General features: G+C 31.4%; 1 protein-coding gene across 3 annotated transcripts in view; it reads left to right on the top strand.

Annotated features, from left to right (window-relative positions):
• Positions 1–26,973, top strand: part of LOC135143421 (paired box protein Pax-6-like) — a 54,902-nt gene that overhangs the window by 5,027 nt on the left and 22,902 nt on the right. For 2 of the 3 annotated variants that reach the window (XM_064075311.1, XM_064075448.1), the window contains exon 2: positions 10,592–10,834. In XM_064075311.1, the coding sequence (XP_063931381.1) occupies positions 10,592–10,834 (243 nt within the window). The remainder of the gene's footprint in view (positions 1–10,591; positions 10,835–26,973) is intronic. The other variant, XM_064075382.1, reaches the window with a different exon arrangement.

The following is a 26,973-nucleotide window of genomic DNA, read 5'->3' as shown; positions in this document are numbered from 1 at the left end:
AAGTTACATATGCGTTATAAATGAAATTTCGAATAAGTTATGTTCTAAGTATTTAATTTCTATGCAAACGACAATTTAAACCAATAGGAATTATTTCTTTCCTTCTTCTAAAATAATAATTTTTCTTAAATATTCAGCTTCTAATAAAACGTTAAGAATTCACCACAAATCCTATAATAATAATCTATTTATTATGTGAGTTTGGGGCAAAAAAGAGTTTATCATTTTTGAAGAACCAAGGGCGGATGGAACCATCTAGAAATCGGGAATTTTATAGAGGTACTTTTAAATGAAATAAATTTTTTCCGCATTACTTCAACAGATGTCATCCGCCCCTGATCTCGGGACACCGACATTGTTACAAATTACTTCACAAAATGCCGAAATTTTTTCAAACTATGTACTTCAAAAACAAAACCCAAAGGGTGTCCGGGATTCTTACAAATTGCTTCAAAAACAAGATAAGGGATCCCAAAACTTTTTCAAAGTACTTTAAAAACCATAGAGGAAAGGTCTCAAAGATTCTTTCAAACTACTTCAAAAACAAAACAAAAGGGCTCCCCGAGCTGCCTTCAAAGTAATTTAAAAATTCAGACACAAGATTCTGTCAAATTACTTAAAAAAGAAACCACAAGGAGCCCCTAATATTCTTTCAAACTACCTCAGAAAGATAAAGAGTTCAGAGAACCTCCAAACTACTTTAAAAAGTAGACACAAGAAGTCCTCGAGATTATTTCAAACTACTTCAAAAACCAGACCACAAATGGTCCTCGAGATTTTGCCAAATTACTTAAAAAATAAACCACAAGGGGTCTTCAAGAATCTTTTAAACTACTTTAAAAACAAAAGGCGTCCCCTAGATCCTTGAAACTACTTCAAAAACTTTCAAACTACAATTAAAGGCCAGAACAAGTGATACCAGAAATTTTTTCAAACAACTTGAAAAAAAAAATACAAGTGGTCCCCGTAATTCTTGCAAATTACTTCAAAAACAAGATAAAGGATCCCAAATCATTTTCAAAGTACTTTAAGAACCATAGAGAAGAGGTCCCCAAGATTCTTTCAAACTACTTTAAAAATCAGACACAAGTGGTCCCCGAGATTCTATCAAATTACTTCAAAAATAAACCACAAGGGGCTCCCAAGTTTTTTTCAAGCTACTTCAAAAATAAATGGCGTCCCCGAGATCCTTCAAACTACTTGAAATACTAGACACAAGAGATCCTCAAGATTCTTTCAAACTACCATAAAAACCAGACAAAAGTGGTCCCCGAGATTCTGTTAAATTACTTCAAAAACTAGACACAAGAGGCCCCTGAGATTTTTTCAAACTACTTAAAAAAAAAACCACAAGGGGCCCCCAAGTTTTTTTCAAGCTACTTCAAAAATAAATGAGGTCCCCGAGATCCTTCAAACTACTTGAAATACTAGACACAAGAGATCCTCAAGATTCTTTCAAACTACCATAAAAACCAGACAAAAGTGGTCCCCGAGATTCTGTTAAATTACTTCAAAAACTAGACACAAGAGGTCCCTGAGATTTTTTCAAACTACTTAAAAAAAACCCAAGTGGTCCTCGAGATTCTTTCAAATTACTCCAAAAACAAGACAGAGGATTCCAAAACTTTTTCAAAGAATTTAATAACAATAATGATAATAATAATAATAATAATAATAATACTTTTATTTCCAGAGACAAGTAAATATGTATGGAAATCGTCATTGTAAAAAAACAAAACAAAAAAATACATTTATAAAAATCAAACCAAGAATTAATTCACTGTACATAAGCTAGTATTCTAGCTTATTTTTGAAGAGCCGCAAATACTTTAAAACCAGAGAGAAGAGGTCCTCAATATTTTTTCAAACTATTAGACACAAGTGGTTCCCGAGATTCTGTCAAATTACTTCAAAAATCAGATATAGGTGGTCCCGAGATTCTGTCGAATTACTTAAAAAATAAACCAAAAGGGGCCACCAAGATTCTTTCAAATTAGTTCAAAAACAAAAGGCGTCTCCAAGATCCTTCAAACTACTTCAAAAATTAGACACAAGAGGTTCCCGAGATTTTTTCAAACTACCATAAAAACCAGACACAAGTGGTACATGAGACTTTTTTAAACTAGTTTAAAAAAACACATGACGTCCTCGAGATTTCTAGAAACTACTTCAAAAACCAGACACGAGTGGTCCCCGAGATTCGGTCAAATTACTTAAAAAATAAACCACAAGGGGCCCTTAAGATTCTTTTAAACTATTTCGGAATCAAAAGGCGTTTCCGAGATCCTTCAAACTAATTCAAAAACTAGACACAAGAGGTCCCCGAGATTTTTTCAAACTACTTAAAAAAAACACAAGTGGTCCCCGAGATTCTTTCAAATTACTTTAAAAACAAAACAGGAGATCCCAAAACTTTTTCAAAGTACTTAAAGATAATAATTTTATTTCCAGAGACAACTAAATATGTATGGAAATTGTAAGAAACAAAACAGAAAAATACATTTAGAAAAACTAAACCAAGAATTCATTCACTTCACTGTACATACGAGTATATAAGCACTTTTTAACTAGATAATATTTTAGCTTATTTTTAAAGAGCCGCAAATACTTTAAAAACCAGAGAGAAGAGGTCCTCAAGATTCTTTCCAACTACTTCAAAAATCAGACACAAGTAGTCCCCGAGATTCTATCAAATTACTGCAAAAATAAGCCACAAGGAGCCCCCAAGATTTTTACAAACGACTTCAAAAATATAAAGCGTCCCAGAGACCATTTAAACAACTTCAAAAACTAGACACAAGAGGTCTTCGAGATTCTTTCAAACTACCATATAAACCAGACACAAGTGATACCTGAGATTTATTCAAACTACTTAAAAAACACAAGTGGTCCTCCAGGTTCTTTCAAATTACGTAAAAAACAAGAAAAAGAATCCGCAAGATAATTCCAAATTATTTCAAAAACGAGAGAAGTGGTCCTTGAGATTCTTTCAAACTACTTCAAAAACAAAACAGAAGGGATCCCTGAGATTTCTTCAAACTACTTCAAAAACCAGACACAAGTTGTCCCCGAGATTCTGTCAAACTACTTCAAAAACAAAAGGCTTCCCCGAGATCCTTCAAACTACTTCAAAAACTAGACACAAGAGTTCCTCGAGAGTTTTTCAGACTATTATAAAAGCCAGACACAAGCGATACCCAAGATTTTTGAAAACTACTTAAAAAAACACAAGAGGTCCCCGAGATTCTGTCAAATTACTTCAAAAACGAAACAACAGGGATTCCTGAGATTGTTTTAAGAACAATAAATAGAATGATCCCCAAGATTCTTTCAAATTATGTACTTCAAATATACAACACCACGGGAGAAGAACATTAATTATTCTGCTATGAATGAAACCGAAATGATCTATAAAAATCGTCAAAATTGAACAAAATAAAAAATATGTTCATTTAGGATATCACAAACTATAAGTTTCATTTTAAAAAACATGTGCTGGCGAATTTTCCCACACTAAAAGTACAAAATATGCATAATTTAATTTTTAATACAAGACGATTATGTGTTCTTATCTTACAAAACGAAATTTTTATTACTGTTATCTTTTAAAAATACCAGTTAATGGGCGAGCTGAAAAATTTGGAACAATAATAATCTCTACCTTGACTCATGCATTAATCGTTTTCATTTCTAGTGTTGGTAGTTTAGTGGGATTTCTCCCACCGTTCCACTAGTTCAACCTTGTGTCTAATTTTTAGCATGAAATGAGTTAACAAACTATAGCAAACGATGAATATAAACAAATAAATACCAAAATTCTAATACTGAAATTAGAACACATTTTAGACAAAATTAATTCGTCATAAATTTAAAAAAATCTGGACGTGTGGGGTAAAAAATCAAGTCTAATTCATAAACCACTACGCAAAATCTTAAGCTGACGTGATCACATTGTTGGCGAGGATGATCAGACTTTTTTAAATATTTTACGTGTATTTCTGCCACGGCTAGTCCATGGGGTCAAATGCTCAATTACGTCCAAAAAAAACGGGAAAAATAAAACTAAGTAAATCTTTTCTTATTACACTTGTCAGCTATGTATTCGTATATATTATACCATGACATGAACAAAAATTTCAACAACAAGACAATCATTTTCATTCGCTGTTTGTTGGGTCAATTAAAAATATTGACCTCAAATATAGTAAGTATTATACGTGGACGTTTCCTTTGACTGGGAGTGAAACAGCAAAATTCGCAGATAGAGTCAAATATAGCTGCATAATATGCAATGTGGTCAATGACCACATCCCACCGAAGTTCCACGAATTGTATTTGGCCATCACTACTACTGGGTCCATTTAACTTCGTTAATTACAAACTCTATCTTGGCTAGAATTTTTTCATACAATTTTGAAACATTGCGATATTCTAAGCAACCGCAAAAAACTACAACTTCACAGGAAAATTTAAAATTGTTGACCCTCTAGTAGAGTAAATTACGAGTCGCCACTGGTGTATTTGACTTTGAAAAGCGCTCGGTGAAGGTATAAAAATTCCTTTAAGAGAATTTTTGCGTTTCTTTTATCAATTTGAAATGAATTACTGGTCAAAGTACTTAGCCAGGTTCATGCCAACATAAAATAATCAGCTTGTTTATTTATGTTCAGATACGTGGTAGCAACAGGTTTAAATCAACGTACTGAGGACATAATCTCAAATGGGTGCAACAAATCACACGACACTTTATAAATCCATCCAGAACCAAAATGGCGCCGAGTTGCGCACTATTAATCACATTATTTATGTGCACGAGTGTCCCAACAGTTTTACCCAAATTAGTCGTTGTAGTCTTTGTCCAAGCATCGCGTATCGTTTGAAAGAGCAGTAGCCTTTAGAGAAAAAAATGGGTAATCCAACTCCTTCGTATAGTGTTACGATTAACATCTTGAACACGACCGAGTCATCAAAAATTAAGGCGCAAAAAAATCCCTGTAAAAATGTCCCACGATCGGTTCGTATCTTTATTATTAGATGCTTCATCAGAAATCGCAGCGACTTATATGGTCGAGCAATTTGTCATGGACTTTTTTAAATTACGTCGACATTTTAATTGTGACGGTTTTTGTTGGTTGCAATATCGTTAATTGATATCAATTATCAGGATTTACAGGTTTCCGGACTTAATTCGATGCAGAAGGTTCGGGTCGACGCAGCATAAATATTAATTATAACAATCATTGAGCGAGTTTCTTAAATAGCTGAAAAAAGAGCAGTCATCGACGAATTAAAATTTTTATTCGATTTATGTGCTCTGCATAATTCCCACAACAAAGGCGCAGCATCGGCCTAAAAACCGACCAATTTGGTAATTGATGACGGGGGGTGGTCCTGAAATATTTATAGCTTTCCACAATTCCGAGTGTAAATCCGGTGTTTACAGTGGTTGAAAATACGGAAGGTGTCGCCCCCCGGAGAGCTCTACCTGACGAAAAAATGGAAACAGGTGCACCGGTATGCACAAGATGTAATCGACCTGTTCACAAATTAACGAAGACACATGTTTTTTCCTAAAGACAATCGACAGATTTCATCGTTAAACGCGCTTTTCGCAGATGGCGACCCTTTAATGAATTTAAATTTTATTCCCTTAAAGAGCCGTAATTGCGATCTTTAAAAAGCCATATTTTATGGTCGCTTATGTAGATCAGGATCGGGTTTCGTCTAATTGGAATTCAGACCGTGAAGTTCGTTTCCACATGGGAATTACTGACTCGAAGTGGCTGAAGAAAATTTACAGAAAAATTCATTCGACTGAATTTATTTGAACATTTTGAAGTTGTACTCGGTTGCTGAGAACACAAACAAAATTCTGTGTGTGGTTATTGTTTTTTCCACTGATGATTTTGAGAATGTTGTTGATCTCAAATAGGCTACAAAAGAAGTAAGTAAAATTTACATTTTTAAGGTTTGACGCATTTTTTAGAACGGTTTTTAAAATAAATGAACCTTGGATTCACTGTGAACCTCAACCGCCAAGTATTTCAGAAATCTACTTAATAATTACAAGGACGTTACGCTCCCATTATCACCCATTAAAACATATTTCTGAGACGGAAAAAAATCTTCCGTACAATCTTAAATTTTAGATCCGTTCTGAAACCTTAAAACGTATCTTAGAAGTTAAAAATTGGGATGACTTAACCTATTTTTAGCCAAGTTTTTCATTTTGAACCAGTATTAGGTACACACACAAATTTTGTTTTTACTTCCTGAGCGTATCCTACTTTTATATTTTCTCGAGGTTTCATGACCTCTAGAGTACGGAAAAAAACCGTTTATATAGATATTCTCCGGAACTACTGGCCCGATTGTTGACAAATTTTATATGTGTATTAGGAATATCATGTAGATGGTAAAAATTTAACTAAAATTTAGATGAACATCCCACCAACATTAGGATGACGTCATCTCCAAAGTTTACAATAGTAAATTTTATTTCAGTTTTGTAAAATAAGATATTCCTTCACGGGTGGTTTATGAGTGCCTGTTTAGTTTTAACTCTAGACATCCAGATCTTAAAAAAAATAAAAATTTTATAACAGCATTTTGCAATTTAATTTTAAAACGACAGAACCGAATGCTCTGAAAAATTATCCCTTTTCAAAAGATTGATTATTTCAAAATTTTGCCGAATAAATCTAAAGTATGCAAACTATTATGACTCTACAATAAATTGTGGTTTATCAATTCACTCACAGATTTTAGAATTGCTTAGGTTGACTCAAAAAGTTCTTAAATCAGACAATATATTGTATTGATTATAATCAAGAACGACTCACTTCATTTTCCTGAAAATTTGGAATAAGTATTATCAAAAAAAATAAATAAATAAATAAATAAAATTCACAAAAACAATTTTTACAATTTTTCGCAAAATCTGGATTTATTTACCTTCCATCAATTTTTTGGTACGAGTATCACAATTTTTCATTTTCTCTTTTTCTTAAATTTTACAATTTTTTGATGATACAATTTTTGGTTTTTTATTTTTTTTTTAATTTTTCAATTTCTCCCTTTTTCAGTGTTTCAGTTTTAAAATTTTTGGTTTTTCCACCTTCAATTTTATCAATTTTTCAATTTTTGCTTCTTCAATTTTTCGTTTTGAAATTGTTCAATTTTGCATTTCACAGTTTTTAATTTTTGGATTTTGCAATTCTTCGTTTCTTCAAATTTTCTCAAGTTCTAGATTTTTATTTTTCATTTTCCCAATTTTTCGTTTTTTAATTTCCTTTATTTTTTTCAATGCTTCTTTCGATTTTATAATTTTTCGTTTATTCAATTTTTCAAAATTTCAGGCTTTGATTTTTGAATTCCTCGGTTTCCAATTTTTAAATTTTTCAGTTTTGCAAATTTTGCATTGTTTGATTTTACAATATTTCGGTTTTTTAATTTTGCACTTTTTCAATTTTTAAGTTTCTCAGTTGTTGACCCTTCGATTTTTTTCAATTTTTCAAGTTCTTGATTTCAAATTTTTAGATCTTTCAAAGATTTTATTTTCTAGTTTTTCGTTTTTTCATTTTTGATTTATCAATTCTGCAATTTTGCAATTTTCCCATTTTTCTTATTTGAAAAATAAAAATACCGAAAATCGAAAAACTGAAAAAACGAAAAATTAAAAGAAAAAGATGTGGAAAATTGAAAAATTGTAAATCAAAGAACTGAATAAACGAATAACTGAAACATTAGAAACTAAAAATCGGGAAACTTAGAATTCGACAAATTAATGAATCGAAAATTGGGAAAAAAGGAAAAACAAATAGAATCGAAAAATTGGGAAATTCAAAAGTTATAAAATCGAAAAATTATACAATTATCAAAATTTTAAAGTACAAAAACTATAACATTGAAACATCGAAAAATTAAATCTTGAGAAATCGAAAAATTGCAAATTGAAAATAAAAAAACAAAAAATTATAAAATCTAATTATGTATAACATTTAAAAAATCGAAAAATAGTAAAAACAAAGAAAATGAAAAACCTAAACCTAAATCGAAAATTTGAAGGAATAAAAAATTTAAGAATCAAGAAATAAAAAAGTTCATAATTGAAAACTTGAGTAATCTTAAATTGAAAAGTTGCAAAATTTAAAACTGAAGAAACAAAAAAATGAAAACTGAAAAATCGCAAATCGAAATAACGAAACAATTAAAATTGAAAAAACAAAAAAAAACATTGTAAAATCGAATAATTGAAAAAATAAAGAAAATAAAAAATCGGAAGGAAAAACTGCAAATCGAAAAATTGAAAACTGGAGAAACTCGAATCGAAAAATTGCAAAATCTAAAAAATTGAAAGATTCGAAAGTTGGAAAATTGAAAAACAGAAAAATTTTAAGTTTAAAAAAAGTTAAAAATCGAAAAATTACAAGATTAAAATGTGGAAAATTAAAACATTGCAAATCGAAGAACTGAAAAGACGGAAAATTGAAACATTAAAATGAAACATCAGGAAACTTAGACGTCGAAAAAATAAATGAATCGAAAAATTGGAAACAAGAAAAAACGAATCGAATCGAAAAATTGGAAAACTCAAAAATTATATAATCGAAAAATTATAGAATTATCGAAATTGTCGAGTCGAAAAACTATAACATTGAAAGATCGAAAAATTGAAAAATTAAATATAGAGAAACATTGTAAAAACAAAGAAAATAAAAAACCGAAACCATCAATTGCGAATCGAAAATTTGAAGGAATGAAAAATTTAAGAATCAAAAAATTAAAATGTAAAAATTGAAAACTTGAGAAATTTAAAATTGATAACTTGCAAAATCTAAAAATTGAAGTTACAAAAAAAAATGAAAAATTAAAAAATCGCAAAACGGAAATTAAAATTAAAATTAAAAAAACAAAAAATTCTAAAACCCAAATACGGAAAAATCAAATAATTGAAAAAGTAAAGAAAATAAGAAATCGAAAGAAAAAACTGCAAATCAAAAAATTGAAAACTGGAGAAACTCGAATTGAAAAATTTAAAATTTCGAAAGTTGGAGAATTGAAAAACTGAAAGATTTTAAGTTTACATTTTCCAGTTTTTCTTTCCTTCAATTTTTCAAGTTATTGATTTCCAATTGTTAGATTTTTCAAAGTTTTTATTTTGTACTTTTTCGTTTTTTCATTTTTGATTTACAAGTTCTGCACTTTTGCAATTTTTCCAGTTTTCTTATTATAATTATTTACATGATTAAAATATGGGAAACAGAAAAAACGAAAAATTGAAACATTAAATTTAAAAATCGGGAAACTTAGAAATTAAAAAATTATAAAATCGGAAAATTATAGAATTATCAAAATTGTAACGTCGAAAAATTATAACATAGAAAAATGAGAAATTAAAGATGGAGAAATCGAAAAATTGCAAATCGAAAAAGTGAAGAAACGAAAAATTGAAAAAATCGAAACATTGTTAAAACAAAGAAACCAAAAAACCGAAACCATGAACTGCGAATCGAAGATTTGAAGGAATGAAAAATTTAAGAATCAAAAAAATTAAAAGTTAAAAACTGAAAACTTGGAAAGTCTAAAAATTTAAGAAACAAAAATATGAAAAACAAAAAAGTCGCAAATCGAAGAATAGAAGAAGTGAAAAACTGAAAAAATTAAAATTGAAAAAACAAAAAATTATAAAATCCAAACACTGAAAAATCGAATAATTGAAAAAATAAACAAAATAAAACATCGAAAGGAAAAACTGCACATTGAAAAATCGGAAAACTGAAACAAGGAAAAATTACAAGATTACAATGTAGAAAATCGAGAAATGGCAAATCGAAAAACTGAAAAAACGAAAAATTGAAGCACTGAAAATTGGGAAACTCAAAAATTATATAATCTAAAAATTATAGAATTATCAAAATTGTAAAATCGAAAAACTATAACATTGAAAGATGAGAAATTAAAAATGGAGGAATCTAAAAATTGCAAATCGGAAAATTGAAAAAACCTAAAAATTATATAACGTGATTGTAACATTGGAAAATCGAAAAATTGTAAAAACAAAGAAAATAGAAACCCAAATAATAAATTGCGACTCGAAAATTTGAAGGAATGAAAAATTTAATAATCGAACAATTAAAAATTTAAAAATTGAAAACTTAAGAAATTTTAAATTGAAAACTTGCAAAATCTAAAAGTTGAAGAAACAATGAAAAACTGAAAAATCGCAAATCGAAGAATTGAAGAAACGGAAAACTAAAAAATTTAAAATTAAAAAAACAAAAAATTATAAAATCCAAACACTGAAAAATCGAATCATTTAAATAATAAATAATAAATCAGAAATAAAGAAAATAAAAAATCTAATGGAAAAGCCGCAAGTCGACAAATTGAAAACTGGAGAAACTCCAATCGATACATTACAATTACAACATCTAAAAATTGAAAAATTTGAAAGTTGGAAAATTGAAAAACTGAAAAATTTAAACTTAAAAACTCGAAAAACCGCAAATCGAAAAACGCAAACAGTTTTTTATATTTTTTCAAAGAAGCGGAATCCGACCAATTTTTTGAAGAGGCTTTTTCTTTGCAGTAGCTTCATCGCCGACCATCACAAGTCCAGCCTCCGGCACCTCGGGCGCGTCCACGGTCCCATCTTCCTTAGCCCCATCGGCCCTCCGAGAGCTGTACGGCAACGCCGCCACTGCCCCAGGTCATCCCCTCGCCTCGCTAGTCTCGCAACAAAGGTTTCTGGAGCTGTCCAGGTTCGGCCTAAGACACTACGACCTGGCGCAGCATATGTTAACACAACAGGGCGCCGTCACGAAACTGCTCGGTAAGTTTAATTTCCACATATGGGTGTACGCGTCGCTCTTCGATCAGTTGCCTTTTGTGCTCGAGGAAATTGAAAATTGGAAATATGACAAAGGAAAATTAATTTTCTGCGTTAAACTGTTCCTTTATCAGTGACTCATCAAAGCTTAAGTCCTCGATTATTAATTTATTAAGTAGGATCGATGGGAGGGTTTTTTCAATGGCTGACGGAGCTTCACGCGAGAAAATGCCAAATATGTTGTTTTTTTATTGTGCGAGGACAATGTGGCAATTTTCGTAGGGAGGGGATGAGAAAAGGGTAATTTATTGTGCTCTTGGTTGTGTATTGTGTCGTAGGGTTCGTGTACATATAATTAAGGCGGGAGGGGGAAAAATATGGCTTCTCTAACAGAATTTTTTTTTAGTAATGTTTAATAAATGATTCACATTTTATTTCCCTACCAGTTAAATTAGAATTTATGTAGAATTATAACAGCATGTAAAATAATAAAGCACTTAATCGTAAACTTGTGGTCTTCTAACACTCATATCCTGCTTCCACCATTATAATAGACGTATAGTGGAGGTTCTGCAATAATGAATACCTTACTGACATTGTTCACTATTTCAAAACCATAACTATTTTTCGGCAAAGAATAAAACCGATTTTGTCTAGTATGAGTACATACATGAGTAATAAATTGTTTCTCACGGTCGTGAGTAATGAGTCACCTTATTCAACAGAAAAGTACGAGTGTAATAAACACACGAGGGTACAATTTTTAGAAGAAGCTTATATTTTTAAGATAATTTATCATTGTTAGGGATACCTGTCGTTTTTTTCAACTACAAAAACCTTCCCAAGTGTTCTTTCACAAATTTCACAGTGAGTTATCGAAGTGAGACCTGCATGCCTGCGTGTCCGTTTTATCAACACGCATTTAACCTTGCCGTGTTTGTATCTAGAAAAATGGTAAAGAACATGATTTTACGTCAGTTCATTGTAGCTCATTATTTTTGTAACATGGTGGTTACTTTTACTTGGTCACAGACGTGGCCATTATCGATTAAGTACTAACTAAACGGTGAAATTAAGTGGGATCTATCTTCCTGGAAGTGCATCTAAAATAATATTCATTTAACAAAATCGGGATGTACTTATAAGTGTAATTACTGACTTGACTGAGTTCTTATTGTCAGAAGCGCGTCATGGTTTGCTTTCGAACAAACGACGGAAGACCAGTTACACGAACAAACGGATTAAGAGTGTAATACTCTGTTATTATTTGCAATATTTCATATTCCGATACGTTTACCTCTTATTATCAATTTCGATCTGAAATGTGAAAAAATCCGGTGCATTGAGATGAACCCGAGACGATACGATTCTATAAATTTCGTCTGTTGACCCTCCCTCGTCGAATATTAACACGTTTGTTTGAAGTAAAAAAAATCTCGTTAGTTTCACGGATTATAATTAAGTAGCTCAGTATTTATAAATGTTCGGTTTGCATTAGCATATCTGATAAAGTGATACGGATCACGGCTGGTCACTGTGAACAGTTGGTCGGTATAAAACCTTCTTATTTAGTATGTAATCGTTCTTGAAACGCCGTATTGTTATCGAGAGGGCGAAAACGCCGCCATAAATTTCTACTTAATTGTTGCTGAAAAGCATCCACAATTTATACGACTTGCTTGTTGTTATTTATATCCATAATTCGTAATAAATGATAGGATTTCAGACGTAATCCTGAGATTTGTTATAGATTTTAATTACACATTGCCGTCTCGATTAAGATCTTTGTTTTTTACGGACGCTTCCGATAACCATCGCCTTAATCATAGCCATTAAGTGAAGCGGGAATTATTTAGGCGCAACCATTCATTACAATCACAAATCACACCTTGCGGGAGAACTTTAGGTAGCCATCGGACCAAACTTTTTTCGCCGTTCTGGATCTACAACCAACGGCAAAAGTGTACAACGAGATCATTAATAATAATAAAGTGGATATACATTAAGACCTAAAGCTTTTGGTGTTCCTTGAATGAGTCAAATATATTTTCTTCGTCGTGTAGGAAAAGGACCGCCTCAGATTTTAACCTTAAAACACTGTGAAACTGCGCGTTACCTTGATATTTAGAATTAATGCTAGCTGAAAGCACATGTTTCCTGCGTTTAGATATGTATGATATGATAACTTTGAGATCATATAAAACTGAATGTAGAACCCTGAAGCGCCTCTGAATAAAAACGTCTTTTGTCATGTAACTATTGCTTTCGTTTCCGTCTTGAGTGTTAAATTTCACAGAAATAGATAGTTTTGCATGCGCAGATACGTAATAACCATTTCAGAAAATACTTGTGTATGTTAAGAGCTAAAAAGACTTTTATTCCCCATGAACTAAACATTAAGTTTTTTGTAGGCTATTTTAAAATACAGAAATAGTTGATTTATAAATAAATAATATGCCTTTCAGGGCGTTTTTTGTCAATAATTAATTGATAATTTTTGAGGTGACGTCATCAACTTTGTGGAGGGTAACAGATGGATTACAACTAGCGTTTTGTCAAACAACAGACAGATGAGAATGCGAAAACTGAGTCACCATAAATAAAATACTCAGCTGTGTCGGTTTTGAAAAGAGAGTAGAATGAAATTCCTTTTTAGCATTTTTGTCGCATTTTTTCAAATTTATACTAGAAGAAAAAAATTGACAGTTGTGGTCCTATGCAGCAGCAAACTCTGAATTTCTCAAGTAGATACATTCAGGTTTAAGGGCGTTAAAAAATTGGTCGAAAGTTGTTTCGACAGTACTTCCGTAGCACTTAAAGGACACGTATATCAATTTGGGTTGGTGTAGTGTAATTCTAAAAATAACAGTATTATATTCAAAAAATTTTATGGGAAAATGGAATGAGCCCTTAATGATTTAATTACTAGAATAAATTGCCTCATGTATTAATTTTTGATAAAATAATATGATAAACCACAAGCAAAAACTCATGATATTTTGCACATTTTGACTAGAATTTATTTGGCAAAATTTTGAGATGACGTCAGCAATTTTTGGGGGGAATATACAGATATATTTTGATTAACAATTTACCATGTTTACAATAACTTTAAGACGTCTGCAAGAAGTTTACAGTTTTGCAATTCTCGATTTATTTAATAAAATAAATTGACTGATTCATTAGTTTTTTTGAGTCACTCTGTATAAGCAAATCCAAAAAAAGAGGTTCTTAATTTGATCAATAATAATTGGTCGAAGGCTATAATTCGACAAATCCAGCTCTTTAAAAAAATTATAAACTGAAAACCAGAGGCATAAATAACACCCCTGGTCTTTCAGCAGTAGGTAAAAGCAATCTGAAACTCAAGTGTTTATTTATGTTTATGCATGGAAGGAATGTCACATAGAAGTTAGTTTGATTTGAATGAGTTTGCCTTCTCAAAACAAGACTAAAATTATTATTTAAACCACAATCGAACAAAGTGTTCTGAATATTAAAATCCTAATTTTATCATTATTATATAAGGACGTGCGTATTCTTCACATTTTCGAGAAAATGGGATGACTCCTTAAGACGTTCAAATCGTATTAGGAATAAAACGTTGTTATAGCTTGCAAATGTTTCTGCGAAAATTTGAACGTTTAGCGAAACAATTAAAAGCGGACTCGTACACTACAAGTATAGCAGTATATTTTGTGTAATATTCAAACCGTTTTAGAATAGCATTCATTGAAATGACGTCATCAATTTGTTGGTGGGGATGATTAATTCTGCTTAGCATTTAAGCTAGACATATCGGTCCAGCAGTTTCGGAGATTACGTGTCTAATAAAAATGGATATAGACAGACAGACAGACAGACGGAAACGGGATACTGCTTTTTTCGTACTGTATATGTCTTGAAACGTCGAGAAAACATGAAGGCGCTCATTCGTCCGATGGACTCGATTACAATACTTCGTTCGCTTACGCTCGGGAAGTAAAAACTAGTGTAAAGTTATTTAAAAAATTATAATATTTGGTTTTTACAATTTTATTTTTCGTGATGAGTCCTAAAAATTGAAACAAAAACAGATGTGGACTGTTAAGCTATGTTTCAAGCGAATTTTTCATAATAAAATTTTGTGATCATCAAGTTTTTAGCCAGGACAAGAAAAATGACAAAAAAAGCGGCAAAAGAGACACAAAAAAATGCGAAAAAAAGACGCCTAGAAAAAAATACATAAAATACGCCAAAAAATCCTTAAAAATCTTAAAAAATCGATTATAGAATGATTAAAAAATAAAGCTATAAAAACGGTGTTAAAAAATGCCACAAAAATGTCACTAAAAGAGTGGAATAAAAAAATTGCTTTAAAAAGGCACATAAAAAATTCACAAAAAATGTGGCCAAAACGCTTTTACAAAAAGTGACAAATAAAAGGCGACTGGTGCAAAAAATTACAAAAAAATGTTATGATTAAAAAAAGGATCAAAAAACACATCAAAGAAGTAACAAAAGGTCACAAATAATGCAACCATCAGAAATCAAAGAAGGTCACAAAAACTTGTAACAAAAAAAAAAGACATTGAAAAGAAAAGGACAAAAAATCCGCAAAAAGGCGACTAAATGCGAAAATAGAGGACAAAAATCCATGAAAAATGAGAAAAAGGTTATAATGACCAAAAAAATTACAAAAGGTCACAAATAATGCAACTAACAGAAGGAAATCAAAGAAGGTCACAAAAAATTCCAACAAAAAAAAGGACATTGAAAAGAAAAAGACAAAAATCCACAAAAAAGGCGACTAAATGCGAAAATAGAGGACAAAAATCTACGAAAAATGAGAAAAAGATCATGATAAAAAGTGACGAAAAAGGGGGTTAAAAAAGCGACAAAAAGGAGACAGCTGAAAAAAACGACAAAAATCCAGAAAAAAAGAACAAACATGAAAAAACAAGACAAAATAATTCGTCTACAGTTATTTAGAAGAACTTCCTGGCCCCTGAAACACAATCGAACAAAAACAAATTTTTCGAAAAATGATAAAATTTGATTTTGCAAAATTAAGCAAAAACTGACAATATGTTTAACTACCCTGTTGTTAAAATAAAACTCTATACCCATATTAAAAAAAAATCGGCCCCATCCGCCCGCTCCAATCTCAATTGTGACATCAATATTTCTCCAAAAAACTACCCTTTTAAAAACATATTTCATATGGTAATTTCTTATAGAGAAACGAGGATTTTGCAACTAAACTCCGTCCTTCAGCTCACGATGAATAAAATATTCATTACAATTGAGAAGGGGTGGGTGGGCGGTACTTATATTTAGTCCATTTTTTCTAAATATACGACGTCTTCTTTTTCCAACAAGAAACTGACAATATGTTTAACTACCTGTTGTTAAAAGAAAATTCTATATCTAAAAAAAAAAAAAATCTCAATCGTGACTATATTTCTCTAAAAAATCTACCCTTTTAAAAACATATTTCATATGGTAATTTCTTGTAGAGAAAAGAGGATTTTGCAATTAAACTCCGCCCTTCAACTCAGGATGAATAAAATATTCATCACAATTGAGAAGGGGTGGGTGGGTGGGGCTTATATTTGGTCGATTTCTTCTTAACATACGAAGTCTTCTTTTTCCAACAAGAAACTGATAATATGTTTAACTATTCCTGTTGTTAAAATAAAACTCTATACCTATATTAAAAAAAAAAAATCTCAATCACGAGGCATTTGATAACATGAGTGATAGATATATCCGCTTTTTGACCCACGTGTAAAATACTGCACAAAAAATTAAAATAATTGCAACCAAAATAAAGGCGCATTCATAAATTACGAGTATAACATTTTATGCAAATTTAGATAATCATTACTGAGCAAATGATGAGAGGACGTCATCAAATTATTGGTGGAGATAATTTGACAAATTTGACAAACTAGCTACACAATATTCTTAAATCAGATATAAAATTTGACAACCATCGGTCCAGTAGTTTCGGAGATACTATTGGACCGATTGTCTTCAAATTTTCTGTTTAGAAATCTGCACGGAAAGGCATTAAATAATTTGGATTTTTTATTTTTTTTAAGTCCAGGAGTATATTATGTAAAAAAAATGTAATGGCTTTACTAAAAATTTTTTGAGAGGACGTCATCAAATTATTGGTGGGGATGATCAGACAAATTTTTGTTAGCGTTAGCGTAAATTTGACAACAATCGGTTCGGTAGTTTCGGAGATTATCTGTCTAATAAAAATCGACACAAACGACAGATGGCAGACAGACGGAAACACGAGACCTACTTTTTCGTACTTTAGGGGCATAAAACGTCGAGTAAACCTGAAAACAATAAAACGGTTTTTCTTAATCGTAGTTTATGCCTCTTTATTCCATATCAGTTTTAAGATTTCAAGGATTCAGTTAAAAATCCAATTTAGAATAAGTACCTACTAATAAAACAACGTCAAAGAGATTGACTAATGGGTGAAATAAAAAATCTAGAAAAATAATAAATAATTCATATTTTTAGACGCAATCTGAACTGATTCTGTTAATGGATATTTTAAATAAAATTTTGGGGTTTTGTATATTTTTCTGTATTCAGTGAGTCTATGACTTTTTTTAAATTTCATTCAACATATTTTCCTTTTTCATCCACCGATTTCCTTCGTTTACAAAAAAAGATTAAATTTTTGGTTTTCGTTCTAACAGTTTAATTTTCATTTAATTCTTAGTCTATTGTCGGACTGAAGTGGTTTCGAGTCTTCTCGTTTTTATTATTTTTTTATGCTTGCTATACCTATTTTTCTCAAGTTATAGAGATCAACACAAGAAATATGTTTAGCTGTTTTTGGGTACAAAGTGAAAATAAAAATAAATCAGTCAACAAGTTTTTCAATAAAGAATTTTTTATTTTAGTCAGCGATAAAATGAGAACAATTCAACCGAAAAGTTGAGAAATTTAGAACTAGTTTATATACATAAGCAATAATAGTAATAGTAATAATAATGTATGGAGCTTATTTTTCAAAATTTGGAACACGCTTTATGTTAAATCTAAATCTTTTCTTTTTGGTTTATTTGCTCAACATTCATAATTCCTAGAATATGAAAAATGGACCTTCTATATTTACACGACTTTATTCGACAAACATCGTATAAATGTTAAAACGGTAACCAAAATTTGTACATTCATACCCACCAAAATTAATGACGTCATCTCAAAACATTGCAAAGCCAATCTTTTTTCAGTGTACAGAGTGTATAGATACTTCAACACATAATCGCATCTACAGTTTCTTAATACGTTCCCATTTTTAAATATATTTTTACACAGTATGTAAAAAAAATTAAGAATGCAGTTTAACAATCCATCCCATATTTATTTTAATTTGTTATAAGAAAAATATTGTGGGTTAATTTTATAGTTTGTCTAAGAAACTATCCTCATTTATTTGATTGTGCTCCAGGGAAAGGAAAGTTCTGTTTAAATAACTTTGGAGCAAATTTTGAGTGCCCTGGTTTTTTCCAAAAATTTCACTCTTTGTTTACCCTTAATCTTCCATTTGCGTTAAAACTGCAGTAGGCACATATTATTTACAAAAAAACAAAATTTTAGCATTTTCAAAATAACTTCAAACGATTAAAAAGTTAAATCGATCATTAACATTATACTACGTATAGTATTTACTTATTATATCCATGTAACTTTGTTGCTGCTTAAGTTTTTCGATTGCACATTAGCATTACTAACAGGAGCTTTACTTCAGCAAAAAAACAAGAAATTCTAGCCGTCACCGCTTCTCCAACTGTAATTACATACCGTCAACGCCATTATATCTCCTTCAAAAAAACATGTATATTTATGCAAAAACTGAAACATCTAACTAAAGCAAACTATCAGGTCATTCTTTTCTTCACTATTCAATGAATTATAAACACCCGGCAGTAGTCTCCGTGCATTTAGTAAAAATTTTATGCATCCGGAGTAATAACTGTTCCGTTTCCTCTATTATCTGATGAATAGCTCATCCATTCAATTTCGTTTCATACATTGTTGTATAAGCAAATTTCATCACCGAGAAATCTAATTATTTGTAAATTGAAACGCAATTTTGTGGCAGGTATTTTCAACACCTTGATTTTTAATCTCGATTATTGTCTGCGTGATTTTTGAAGCAACTGTACATCGAGATGATAAACGTCACTCACGTTTACGTAACACGAAAGGCGGCGTTTAAACATTGACAACCATAATTTTGAAATTCACACAGTCGTGGCTGGAGTATGTTGAACAACTGCAACGCTGCAGGGTCTGCGTCAAAACCATATGGTTTTTATATTATATTATAATATTTATCGTTACTATTTTATTTTTCTTCAGGCTACTTATGAAAGCGAACCAATAAATTAAAATGTTAATGTCGCTATAAAAAAATCGCCCAATTAATAATAAGGATTCCGAAATTTCAGGCATTTCAGGAATGTGGAATAATTTGAGTACACATGTTAGCTCGCGGAACACTGTCGACAGATAGAAAGAATGTCAAATTGAGAGTTTGATGAATTATTAAAGCTAGTTTGTAACATTTATCTGGACACTTAGCAACACATAAAAAATCTTGTCAACCATGAAACGTAAAATTACGTGAGTGTTTATTGCCTCCGTTTCTGCACGTTTTCGTTTTACTGAAAAGAAATAAGTCATTATGTAAACAACTCATATTGACTCGAATTGCATCGGCAAAATTTCAAGTTTCAGCTTACGAACGGAAACTATTAAGTAGTTTAGATCGGTAAATCGCCAATTACAACAGCATTCTATGCAGATTTCAACGCTACTGTAATGTGATTCAAGCTGTGAATGGTATCTGCAAATTGCTCCCAAGTCGATTTTTTCTTTGCGCGATAATAATCGGCAATTCGCCCGACGGCTAGGTATTTACGTTTAATTCATTAATCTAAAATAATAGTCTATTGAATTTCAAACCCGACCCGACTTCTGAAACTTTTCGTCAGACTGAAAATCTCCCGATTTTGACGATTTTTTCGCCGATTCGGTTTTTCACACTTGGCTGCCCCCAAGAGCCCCCAGCTCGGATCCGTGATTGATGGCACTTCTCAGCGGAAACGTTGCGAATTTCGTGTCACAATCTGATTCGCGCAATTAAAAAATTACGTGTAAAACAATTTTCAACCGCAATTAAGGAAAACAGTTTTGTCTGCTTTCTAGTGTCAACAACATGCAATTCCGCGAAGTTGCATCCAGTTGCATGTTTAAAAGCATGTTGTCTGATGTCATCTTGTAAAAATCGAGCGATTATTAGTACAAAAAACGTCCAATTGTCACGACATGTTTCAGAATATCATAAAGATGGCCTTCGGAATGGGGTGTGTTTTATAGAATGCAAGTTTCACGGTGTGTGCTTCCGACATTGAAACGAACCCGTATTCATTGGCCAGTTCCCTGTTCCATAAGCTTAACGACATGTTTGCGTTTCATTATTTTATTAGGGTAATGAGTAACGCAGTCGCCTTTTGGTGGGTACGGTACAGTGGGGGAGGACAATCGATTTTAGAATGTCGGTGTAGGCTGGTTATTAATGTACACACACGGTAGAAAAATTTTTGTTGAAAGAGTTTTCGTTTTGTGGAAAAACTGGATTGATGTATTTGTCATTTTATTTCGGGCATTTCCTGAAAAGCTTGCAACATTTTCCGGGAAATTTGGGTGCGTGATGCATTGCTGTTTCATTGAAAACATATACCTACACCTTTGTGCGAAAGCAAAAAGTATGGTTGAATGAGTAATATCTAGAGTAGATTTAATTTAAAATAGTACACAATTATCACTCATTTTAACCAAGGATAGATTACACATTACACATAAAACGGTGTAGAAAAAAGCTTATTACGATACGAGCGTGAAAGTTGTACAACCATATTGGTACCTAGGACAATAATATTTCCACACAGGTGTCAACAAATTTTATTATCTCGGGTAGACTTGTAATTTTAAATTTCAATAAAATATCGTCAAACATACCGACACAACCACACAAAAATGTAAGTGAAAAAAATTTTTCAATGTGCTTTTTTTTCATATTTTTTTGGTAAAATCAAAGGCTGTAAAGGTCTTTACAATATTCCATTGAATGTCATAATATATTATTAGTAAGTGGCGGCGAATTATTATTACAATACCCGCAACAACTGGACTCTAATCATAAGCAGCATCTGCTACAGTTTGTTCTAAGAACCACTTCAAAGTTTTGTAGTTTTTGTAGTATTCATGTATTTGAACGTGACTGTGTAAATTTTGAAGAATCCTATTTGTATCGGTATCTTTTTTGATAGTAGCGCGGAAATTTTCTTTGCTCACTTTAAATTAAGCAACTGTGTCTTTGTTAACAAGACGTTTTATTTTACTTTTTAACGTTGTAAAAATAATTGGTACATCCACGGTGGAAATGACAATTAAACTAAAAAAGGTCATTCGCTAAGAAAAGAAATATAAAATTGTAAGATAAAAGATAAAAGTACACTATTTAATCAAGTGCCCCGCCCACCCTCCCTCCCTCTCTTTTCTTAGAGGGTATATCATTTGTCAAAATCAGTTTTATCTTAGCAAGTACTGACGACTAACTTTTACAAAAAATGATCAAAATTTGGAAATATTACGAGCTTACATGCACAAGGCAGGAATTTTGAACATTTTCTCTAGTCGGTTATGCTTTAAGGGATTTTTTTTGTTGGTTTTGTTTTTGTTTATAATTTATAAATGTCTTATCAAATGTTTTTTTTTGGTTGATTTATTAATGAAAAATAAAAGCGTTTTTTCGTAATCTACATCATAAAGAATTTTTTTATTATTCACTCCCGAAACCTCCGTACATAACGTACTGAAGAGTTAATTAATCCTCCGTTTTCCATGTAGCCAATATATTTAAAGCTGATAATAATCAACGGGAAAAATGTATTCTTAATTTTTCAGTACATGCTTAACTTCAACTGTTTATGTTTATATTTCAAAAGAATTCTACTATCAGCCCATTCCGATTACAAGCAACAGCGGCGGCATTTGTATTACAAGAAAATGAAATTTGCATGCCAGGACTAATTAATTATTTAAGCACAGTAGGGTTCTTTCCCCAAAAACTGGATGCTAGGGTAAAAACTCCACAAGGATTAATAAACCACAAGTGCAGGAGTATCTTATTTTATAAAATTTAAATAACATTTACTAATGTAAATTTTGGAAACGACGTTATCCTATTATTAGTGGGGATGATTAGCTAAATTTTGGTTAGCATTTTACCATCTTCAGAATATTAGTAATTTAACAACAATGAGTCCTCTAGTTTCGGCGATTCTGTTTAATAAAAATTAATACAGATGACAGAGAGACAGACGGAAACGGGAGATCTATTTTTTCAAACTCTGAGGGTCATGAAACGTCGAGAAACATGAAAGTAGCCAGTCGTCCGACGGACTGAATTACTTCGTTCATTTACGCTCAAAATGTGATAAAAATTTTCGACCGAAATTATTTCGTAAAATAGAAATTATGCAACAATCAAAGTTTAATTAAATGAATAAAGCATAACTTTTGTTGAATCTTGGCATCTTAAAGTTGCCAGGATAATTTTTTTTACGTTTTTTTTTTTTATAATGCAGGGAAATTATTAACAAACTGTGGTGATACTGTAGAGTCAGCAATGTCATTCAAGAAATATATACAACAAATTTGTTATTCAAATAACCAGATTTTATGCAGTGTGATTTTTAAGAAAGTCCAAAACTATTCGTCAAATTTTATACTGTTAAAAAGTGCGTAGTTTTATTCTTGTGAGAAAAAACTATTTCAAATAATTTTGTCTAAAATACCTATCAAAAAAGCGCTTACTAAGATTTCAATAAAACGTTGCAAATCTTCACTTGCATACCACTGAATATTTGACAAGTTTACGAGTTTAAATGTGGTGAACGAACTCGATTAGGCACTTCCGGACCAATAAAAGCAAATGACTGTTGTTTCCTGAAATTAAAAGCTTATAGTTGCAACGATAAAAATAATCGCCCATGTTCACATTGTTCATCCTTTTGATAAAATTACTTTGGTTTTCAAAATTATATTTAATTGAACAAAAAAATGTTTTTACTTCCCGAGCGTAAGCTAAGGAAGATTGTTGGAAAATTTTGTGTGTCATCTCCACCAACAATTTGATTACGTCATCTTAAAAGTTTCTACATTAAAATGATTTCGATATTATGCAATAATATATTCCTATACTTGTGGTGTATGAATCCGCTTTGAGTCTGAAGGTGTCACAACCTTTTACAATTTTATAATTTTTCAAAAAAGCACTTCATCGATAAGTTTTTGGTGAAAAAAAAAAAACAGTAAATTTGCATAAAAATTGTGACACCACTCAAAATGGTTTAATTATTTCTTCCCTGTGTTAAAACTGTTTTGCATGGCATTATTAATTATTTAATGTGAGAAATTCTATCAGTCAAAAATCTAATATGAAGTGAAGCACAAAAAACTGTCATTAATTTATTTTAGAAATGTAAGTTGAACAGAACAACTATTATACTCTCCTAGAACGAAATTTTGCCTAAAGTCATGTGCAGATAAGGTAGAGAATAAATTATAACGAAAAATTGAGCGATGATGTAAATATAATAATTTATCAATTTTGAGACAACCTAATTCCTATTTTTTCTGACACATGGTCGTATTTCCTAGGGCAATCTATAAATCTACAGCAGCTTTTTTGAATTTTTTGGGAGTCTGCATTTCCTATGACGTCAAAACGTGAATAATGCATTACTAAACAGCAATTAACAAATGCTAATACCAGCAAATCTCATAATTTTTCACGTAGTTTAAAATTTATAATTTGATTACTTGAATATGCAGTTTTCAGGTAAAATATGACATTTTAACTGTGCATGGGTTTTAAATGTAAATCTTCATCGATGATCAACTTTAAATTTTTTCAGTCTAATTCTCATAACTGGTTGCCATTAACAGTTGGTAATAATTAAAATGATCATTAATTATTATTGACTGATTTTTGCGAAAAAAATATATTAACTAATTTTTGCCCTGTTTTTCTTACTGTATGTAGTCTTCTCTAAATACATAAAACTTTCTCAAATTGGTAATTTTTGTACATAAATGATGGAATTAGGAATGAAAAATGCATTGGAATTGAGATGAGGGTGGGTGTGCAGGGCTTATATTTACGTTTTTTAAATATATTCCTCTACGAAAATTTGTCATTTTGACCATGTTTTAAGTTTCTTGTTGTGGAAAGAACATTACGAATATTAAGAAAAAAAAAACAAAAGTCAAAAGATAAGGTACGCCCACCCACCCCACTTCAATTGTAATGATTTTTTTTTATTCGTTGTGAGCCATCGGGCAGAGCTTAATTGCAAAATTCGTATTTTCCTACAAAATTTTACCATTTCGAACTTGTTTTCGGTTTCTTGTTATGAAAAGAAAATTACGTATTCTTAAGAAAAAGGCAAAATGCATAAAAATCATCACGGTTGAGATAGGGTGGGTGGGGGTCTCTTGCATTTTGCCGTCTTTTTCTTACTGTACGTCTTCTTTTAACAATAAAAGGCTTAAAGCTTTCTCAAAATGGTAAATTTTGTAGAGAAATATGGATTTTGCAATTACGCTCCGTCCCTCGGCGTGACAAGGAATGAAACATTGATCGGAATTGAGATGAGGGTGGGTGGGCGGGGTTTATATTTTCCTTTATTTAATATATTGCTAGGAAAATTTACCATTTTTACCATGTTTTCAGTTTCTTGTTATGAAAAGGAAATTACGTATACTTAAGAAAAGGACAAAATATAAGCCCCGACCATGTATCAAAAATCATCACACTTAAAATAGGGCGGGTGGGTGGGCCTTGATTTTGCCTTGTTTTTCTTACTGTACGTAGTCTTTTTTTCACAACCAATTTATCAAATTGGTAAATTTTTGTAAGTAAATACGAATTTTGCAATTATGTTCCGCTCCTCGATTGGATTTGAGATGAGGGTGGGTGGGCGGGGCTTATATTTTCTTTTATTTAATATATTGCTCTACGAAAATTTACCACTTTTAGCATGTTTTAAGTTTCTTGTTGTGGAAAGAAGATTACGAATATTAAGCAAGAAACAAAAGCCAAAATATATCTAATAGTTGAAATTAGTTTGTTCAGTCTGTATCTTTTTATTTAACTTTTGTTTGCATTATAGCACGATTTTCTATATAAAAAAAAAAGAAAACCACACCTGACGTTAACCTAAATAATTTCCTTGTACAGCTGTAAGGAAAACGAGAACAAAATGATGTAAAAGCAAATTGTCATTTTTTGTACTTCTGCAACCAAACTCGATATCCAGCTGTATTTTTTTTGGAACAGGTTTTATGTATAATTTGACTGTTTTTGTGTTATTTAGAGTGCAAAAATTTGTTTATTATATAAAGCATTTTGTGTAAAAAATTGTTAAATGGTTGTTAATTTTATACAACTCTTCTGTCTGCTTAACCACCTGGTGTGCTTTATTTTTCCTTATTGCCAAGAGACGAGGTTATATCTTTCAAAAATTACAATCTTCATGCACGTAACGTACAATTGAGTTGAAGCATGACTCGTTTTCTCCTGGCCCTCCCTATCGTTCAAGTAATTTTGCTCATCATAAATTGATAGACATGTGTGAGTACCTGCCTTTTACATCCATATAATTACTCCATTGTAACAATTATAATGGGTTATTACTCCTATCCATGCGGGAGTTTACGTCATTTTTATTCGGTTTTGGAAAAATGCCCATTTCTGAAATTACTGTTTTTCTTAAAGTTACGCTAATCTCTGCTTAATAAGTAGCATAAGAACTTAATTGAAGTATAATTATATTAAACGTCAGTTTGCTGTTGTACAAACGTAAAAACCCAACGAAATCACTGAAAAAAAATAAAAGAACCACATTTGTTTATTCTATAAATATGTTTCTTTTTAGCTTTTGCAGTTTTACAAGAAAACAACAATACACGATGCGGTGAAACAAGCAACTACAGTGACACAGATAAGACAAAAAGAAACCTGAAGCTGAAGGCCTTTGTTTCGTCTATGATAAAGAACGAATCTTCTCTGAAAAGTGAGCAAACTGTTTCTCGTATTGAATCCTGCTTATGTCTAATTTGGCAGAACATTTCAATTATCCACTTGAAATAAGGCTTGCATTTTTAGGGCTCAATCCCATTCGCATTCCACTTATTACAAAATAACGTTGTCAATTTAGCAATTTCGCTAAAGCTGTAACGAGTCCGTTACTTATTTCTTTTGAATTCTTGGAGATATTGTGCTCAGAGGATGTTGCAAACTAATAATTTAGGTGCAAATAACGAGGACTGTACTCACGACGAATCGCATGTCGAAGTGGCAGTCAAAAACACCGTATTACTTAACTGGCGTAAAATAATCTCGAAAGCTGTTTTAAAGTAAAGGTAACTCGGCACATTTCATTAAAATTGCCGGCAAATATTTAGAATGAAATTTAGAAAGCTTTTGGAAAGTATAATTGCTTTAATGGCGCAATTGTCAAAGAGGATAAAATGGTGGTTTTGAAAATTTGGGTTTTGAATGCGTGTATGGTAGTTACGTTCACGCTGCGTTTCTATAAATAGGCACCTGAACCCGCCCAATAAATTTAATTTCCGTATAATTCTATAACCCTCTATACTAGCTAATAATAGAGTTTGCTGTATGATTAAATATTAATACCGACGTTTCATTGTTTTCTGTTTTATAAACCTGAACGCTCGGGGGAGGAGCGCCAACATATTCATTGTATCAATAGAATTTTTTATCTAAAATGCTTTGTGGTTTATGAATTATAAAGAATTGTAGTTATCAATAAGCAAAGTATAGAGCAGAACTGTAAATGTTCGGTAGGGATGGTATCAATTGTGCGTCCAACAATCGTGGCTTGAATAGTTGTATCAATAACTCGTTCGTAAATTCGAGTTTTGTGGTTGTCTACAATCCTAACGGATGTATTTCATTTAATTTCCATCGTGTCGTATTTACACTACAAAAAGAAACCGATGAGCTTTTGTATTTTTGGGTGTGAGCT

This window comes from Zophobas morio, unplaced genomic scaffold (assembly GCF_036711695.1).
Source record: "Zophobas morio isolate AGI-343-1 ecotype UQ-CSIRO unplaced genomic scaffold, CSIRO_AGI_Zmor_V1 ptg000002l, whole genome shotgun sequence".
In the NCBI taxonomy this organism is placed as follows: domain Eukaryota; kingdom Metazoa; phylum Arthropoda; class Insecta; order Coleoptera; family Tenebrionidae; genus Zophobas; species Zophobas morio.
Note: the sequence above shows the minus strand (reverse complement) of the source record. Positions and strands in the feature narration are given on the sequence as shown.